Genomic DNA, 6969 nt, shown 5'->3' on the forward strand with positions numbered 1-6969 from the left:
CTGTGTGCTTCTCTGAAATCCCTCTACACAACCAGAATTAGAGGTGCCAGTTTAACATCCTTTGTTATATCTTTGCAATATTCATGCATTTTTTTTGTCTGAGGACACAAAAAAAGCTTGAAAGTGTGTTCCTGAATGATAAGTTTGAACAGCTGCACAGTCATGCCCGGTTTATTTAAAACAGTGTTCCAGCTTTATCTGCATCATCAGCTGCTTAGAGCTCTTATGATTTCTTTTTGTACAACGATCATAATCGGTTTGAGCTTTGCTAACTTTAGAAGGGTGCCGGATAATTTAAGTTCAGGAGAGATAATGAGTTTGATGAAAAGGCTTTCACCTTTGAATGTTCTCTTTCTGAAATAGAGGCTTGCCTAGAAGTTAGAAAGAAATTGGTTTTGTATCACTTATATGATCATCATGACTCAGGAACAACATTGAAAACAAAAACCTAAATGCTAATACATTACCCATAATGCGTATTATTTGATGTTTAGACTGTGAAACACATTGATTTGTCAGTTTGAATTGGACAGGTTTTTTAATGGTCAGTTGTCTTTTAAAAGCGATGCTGAAAATGAGATCTCTACATTGGGCTGTGTTTTTGATTATAGTAATCAAGATGAGGAAATTACTTCAAATAGCAAGTCAAAACATCCTTAGCAAATACTTAATGATGATCACAATGATTTGTATAGTGTCTCCCACAGCTTTTAATGCAATGTCTTTCATCTTATTAGCTTAAAAAACATGTTTATCTTCTTAGCTTTATTTGTATTCTTTTTTTTTTTTTACAACTCTTTTATCTGGTTTTTACAATTAAATAAAAACAGTAAACAGTCAGACATGAAAACAAAGATAAAACAAAATGAAGTATCTGTTTTTTACTTGGGTTATACCCAAGTAAGGGGGAAAACTGAGTATTTCAAAGTAATTTTAATGTTTTTCAACTACGGTTAAAATATAGACAACAGGAAAATGTATTATGACAAGATTAATTAGGAAAAAATAAAAAGGAAAAGGGGCAGAAGTTAGATTGATGTCAAATAGGTCAGTTGATCTGCTCTAATATGGTTGTCTTTTAGAGCTGCAACGATTAAACAATTAGCTGTAAAAATATATTTTGATAATTGATTAAGTGGTTTGAGTAATTTTTTAGAAAAAATAAGTGAAAACTCCCTGATCCCAGCTTCTTAAGTGTAAATATTTTCTGTTTTGGACAAAAACAAGACAGTTATCTTGTGCTTTGGGAAACACTGATCAACATTTTATGGCTCAAACTTTGAGTGGTTAAGAAAATAATTGACAGATTAATTGACAATGAAAATAATCGTTAGTTGCAGTCGTATCTTTCTATATTCTAACAGTATCTTTCAGCTGCACCTTTCTGTGTCTGGACATGCTGACATTAGGTTCAGACTTTTTATACTGTGTAGTAAATTCTGTTTGCAAACAAGTATGTGTCTGGATGAGTCCAGTTTGTGTCCAAGTGTCACCACTGACACAGCTCCAGCAGCAGAGTGCCAGCTGACCCATAGATTAGTCGACCCTTTTGACAGTGCATTGGTTAGTCCTCCTCTGAGCCACACCCCTCTGCAAAGATGGGTGGGTGGACTGCTGGGCTTGGTCTGTATAAAGCCGGACACGCAGGCTCATGTAGTAAACACCTCACACACGATCACGTAGAAAGAAAGAGGAACTCTGTACCCCTGGTGCTTCGAAACCCAACTCTTCCAACAGACACCTGTCAGAATCTGAAATGGCTACCTTCGTGTCGGTGAGTTTTCCATCTCATCAGCATTCAAGGCTGTCGACAGCTCGGCTCAGACTTGCTGACCTCTGCAGCGGTGGTCTGTTCTGACCAGTTTGAACCTTGTGCAACTCTGGACAGCTTGTGTAATTAATGGGATTTAAGTTACTGGAGGCTGGGAGGCATGTTGAAGAAGAGTCCTCAAAACACTTTGTGCTGCATTCCTTACTGTCAGGGAAGTATTCTCCAGGGAGGAAAGTAGCGCTGTCTGTCCTGTGGAAGAGTTTTATTCTGTATTAAAGTTGGCTTAACCTCTTAGTGCGGAAAACAAAGAACTAGAACAAACTACTCCCGTAGCTGTTCCTGCACTTAGGGTCAGCTTAACACTGGGATGATGTGATTGTCTCTGAATTGTTATCGTCGCTTGATCTTATGATGATGTGTTGACTGTGAATACTGGGCTGCAACTGAATTAGTGCAGGAGCAAATGCTGTACATGGAAAAAAGTGACTGTGGCGAGAAGGTTATTATACAGTAGTTAACTAAAGCTAAACTAAAAACTACCACTTTGTGTGAAAAACATTTGTTAACTGAACTAAAAACTAGACTCTAGAAAAAAAATTAAATTAACTGAAACAATATTGCGTACTAACAAAACTAACTAAATTAAATACTATGCTGGAAATGTCTTAAGTTTTAGTCAATGTCAATTTGGTCAAATTTGTCAACACAGCAAGCATAAGAAGGCATTGTGTTTATTGAGATTAGGGGTGTAAGAAAATATTGATATCACAATGATACACTTGAGTATCATAATATTATGTTTTGTGATATTGTATCGATTCTCAAACACCGTCGTGATGTTGTGATACATGCAGAGATTCGTGGCAGTGGTTCATTCTGTGTTTTGTGCAAACTCCTAACTGCTTTATAGAAATAGTCATCTATCTTCACTGTTCTGATTGCATGAAAAATTAAATTAAAAAAATAGCAATATATTACCTTGCTTAAAGTATTGCAGTATATTGAATTCTAACCCCTGTATTGTGATACGTATTGTATCACCAGATTCTTGCCACTACACAGCCCTAATAGAGACCGGGATGTCTACATTATTGTGAGTCAGTTACCTCACAAAGTGTTATTTGTAATATGTATTCTGAACTTTCTAAATCTTCTATTATAATAAAAACAAGGTAACCCACTCTGGAAACCAATTCAAATTTGACTGAACTGAAAACAAATATTAAAAATGAAATAAAACTGATGAAAACTAATGACAAATACAAAACTAATAACTTTGTGTGGCGATTAGCATAGCAGTTAGTTGGTGTTTTGTAATTGTTTCTCATTGATTGATAACCGATGATTTCACAACACCCTACGTGCACCCTGCGACCGACATGTACTATACGTTGTCCCATTCTCAGTCTAGTAACACGCACTATACCTTTTTAATTGGGACACAAGACAGTAGGGGTGTAATAAAATGTCAATACACTTGAGTATCACGATCTCAAGGTTCTTAATGTGGTATCGATTCTCAAAACATTGTATTGTGATATTGTGACACACGCAGAGATTCATGGCAGTGTGTTGTGTTTAAACCATTGTCTGCATGTTCTTATCCATCTTCACAGTACTGATTGCATAAAAAAGTAAACTTTTTAACTCAGATTTTATGCATATGGTTATGTGTGCTTTATACTATGACAGTTTTCCTAACATTAGATTGATAACAATATATCACCTTGCTGGCAGTATTGCATTATATTGTATCTTATCCCCTGTTTTGTGATACGTATCGCCAGGTTCTTGCCTATATACAGTCCTACAGGACAGTGTTAGGCAGGAGTCTGGGATGGCTATTGTTGTCTTGAATCATGAGGATCTCATGAACTGTCAGAAGGCCTCGTAACTCTCACAAGTGTTTGCATACTTTGCCTTATATAGTGTTACATGTAATCTGTGCCAGGAAATTTCTTAGAATTTGACACGTGAGGCAGTAAAGTGTAAATTCGGCAGTGTGAAAGAAATTGTAGTTTTAAAAAAGGTTCATAGACTCTGGTAGCAACTACATCCTGAATGGATTTATATATATATATATATATACACACACCCTGGTGAAACTGCATGGCAACAGCCCCACCTTTCCCTATCATAGGCTAAATCAGTGTTTCCCATTCTGCGTTACTAATCCAGTTATTTTCATGTCAGTACAAACATTCAAAGGTAAAATGATATTGGCGGGCCCAATGGGAAGAGCCTCAGCTGTTAAGAGAATCATCTCCTGCCATGATTTTGCTTCCTGGACCTCATTGTGAACTATTCCTCAGCTGGCAATAGACATGTCTGACATCTGTGAGGCTTTGGGCTGGCCTGCGTCACCCAGGGCGTACGAGCACTTCTCATTACACCCCCTTTGCTTGTCACAACTACAGCTAGATCAGCTAGTCCTGAACTCTGTGTCCCCAGAGTCATTCCGTCACTGCAATAGATGTCCAGACTAAGTCACAACAAACTCCTCAGTATCCCAGAAAAGGACAGACAGCTGTGGCTGGACTGGGCCTGATGAGAAATATCTGAAATGACTAAAGCTTCGCCCTCCCTCACTTACATGAGTTGGTAGATAGATTGGTATTATATAACAATAGTTTCAAGGACCTTTTAGAGAACCTGCAGAATTTATTCCTATGAGGATAGCTTGTTTGCCTTCACCTGAAAACTTTGTTATGTATGAGAGGAATATAGATTCAGGGCATGCAATATTAATGAATAAGCTCTTCTCTTCTCCTCATTCCAGATGGCCACCTGCCACACTTGCAATACGACATCCAGACACAAAGGAATGAACAGGGACTTCATAGCGACCCTCGCTAAGACCCACAGCACGCCAGGGAGCGCTGGCAAACACAAGACCCCACAGTCCACCAACAGATCCAACATGATGACCCCCAAGACCGCTGGCAAAGACAAGACACCTGTTCATACACCTAGGTAAGTTATTTTAAGGTGGCTCCTATTAATATCCCCTGAGCTAAAAAATTTAAGAAGGAACCACCCTCAACTAAAGTTGGTAGCTGTCGCAGACATCTGAGAGGATGATGTGTCAGGCATGTTAGAATTCAAAAGATTACATTTCTATTTATTCAGCATTAAGAGAGCTACAGTTTGCTGTATGGGTAGTACGTGTTGGTATCCACACTGACCAGATTATACTTGTTGACAGCACACTTTTAACATTTCCTGCCAACCAACCAAGGTTATTATAGCTAAACCTAAAACTAAAACTAGGTGTGGGAAAACACATTAGTGACTGAAATAAAACTAAAATACAGCAATGTCCAAACACAGCAGCTGCTGTGACCAGAAAAGGACCTCAGATGGAATATCACCACATTAAGAGACTTTCAATTACCTGAGTATTTCTGTATGGACCATTTACACTGTGCTGTACACTTTGCACAGTTTTTGCAGTGTGCAATTTGTACAGTAGTGACTTTTTTTTTTCCACAATCCAGTAATTTTTGCAGGATCTCACGCTTGTCTGTGCATCTCCAGAGCCAGTGGGAAACACACTGGGACCAACTGAAAATTTTACGTGTCTATATATGTGTGTATATGTATGTATCTATCTATCATTATGTACATTTTTGTGGTGTTTATGTCACCCCTATATTGGCAATATACTTTTTTGTTGTTTTATTCACACTTACTTTGGCGATGTAAATGTTTACCATGCTGTTAAAGCTCCTTTGAACTGAAGACTTCAGAAAAAAGAAAAAACTAAATGAAACAGTATTGTACACTTACAAAACTAATAAATACTAAAACTACCCCCCTCCCCCATTATAATTAAAAACTAATACTGAAACTGCTTTGAAACAAAAAAACTGAACTGAAATGAGCAAGCCTACTCTGGAAACTAACTGAAATTAAAAACAAAACAAAGATTAAAAACTAATGAAAAGTATAATAACTCTGCAACCAACAACTCCTTTTCTTTCCCTCCAGGAACTCCACCTCCTCCAGCGGCTCAGGGTCAGGATCATCTTCCTCCAAGTCTGCCTCCAAACCTAAAAACTGGGTTGTCCAGCGTCTCAGCAAGATACTCATGCGAGAGGACAACCAAGGCACCAAGAAGGGCGGCTTGAAAGATTTTCTCTCCTCGCTTTGAGTATCTCCCAAATGTCTTTCTGTATACTCTTAAAGCACAAGGGGTTAGACCTGTGTTGTAACCTGTTTACACCAAAGGCTAAGATGGAACTTAAGAAAGTAACTTCGGTCACTGAGCCGGTGTGTGAAGGGTTAGTTTGCCCACCAACACAGCTATTGCTGGGCTGTTTGGAATGGCGCTCCTGGTATCCTGAATGCAACAACTGGGAGCACTGGGCTGGCTGTTTCAACTGTTAATCAGGGTTACTGCTTCTTCTGCTGAGCCAGTTGGAGCAGAATGCTTTTATTGTCTAATTTAGCACATGCCTCTTATAATCCCCTGAACCAGGGATGTGTTTTTAAGTGGAATGTTTAAGGAAATATTCAGTATTTATCAAATGGCTGAAAACATCGCAGGAAGCCCAACTATGCTCTGTGATGGCGTTTGTGGCATGACAAGCTGGTTTACATGCCAATAAATTAACTTTTTTTGCTAAAGTTACTGGCATACATTTATATGACAAATATATTTACATTTTTTTCATATTAATACTATTTGATGTTAAAACTTTTGTATTTACTCTCTTTATTTCTGGCCGTCTCCAGTGGGGAGATTTGTCTGTGTGAATTAATTTGTTGGCTAAACATGACGCACTGACAGATGTATATATGTTGTTGTTACCACTGCTGAATTTTTGTATGTGCATACAAATGATTTTGAAACTGTGCACGGTCAGCAATGAAGATATTTATGATTATCATCTAAAATGGGACTCATCAGTTGCTGTTTACATTGAATAGGCACATCTGCCTAAAACCTTATTGATAATGAAAGTTGTCAAGACTTTGTTTTCTTTGAATATTTTCTTGTTTTTGTAAGGTTACTCTTTTCATCTTTTGTTAAGAGCAGGGATTTAAATATATCTAATGCATTTTGTACTGCCTGATTACCTACCTGTTTTCCATTAGCTATTCAATGTACAGTACGTGTTTAAATCCTGAAATACCTCACATTTGTATTCCACCTACGCCGTGATTCTCTGAAATAAAACCTTTTCAGTCTGAAA

The 6969-nt window shown here is 37.8% G+C and overlaps 1 protein-coding gene across 1 annotated transcript in view; it reads left to right on the forward strand.

The window, feature by feature from the left end:
* The window catches only part of rmp24 (ribonuclease MRP subunit p24), a 28090-nt gene extending 21121 nt beyond the window's left edge, over positions 1 to 6969 (forward strand). Inside the window, exons 4-5 of the mRNA XM_084739415.1 lie at positions 4551 to 4744; positions 5762 to 6969. Of these exons, the coding sequence (XP_084595541.1) occupies positions 4551 to 4744; positions 5762 to 5924 (357 nt within the window). The 3' untranslated portion in view covers positions 5925 to 6969. The remainder of the gene's footprint in view (positions 1 to 4550; positions 4745 to 5761) is intronic.

This window comes from Lutjanus erythropterus, chromosome 16 (genome assembly GCF_056507025.1).
Source record: "Lutjanus erythropterus isolate fLutEry1 chromosome 16, fLutEry1.hap2, whole genome shotgun sequence".
Lineage (NCBI taxonomy): Eukaryota > Metazoa > Chordata > Actinopteri > Lutjaniformes > Lutjanidae > Lutjanus > Lutjanus erythropterus.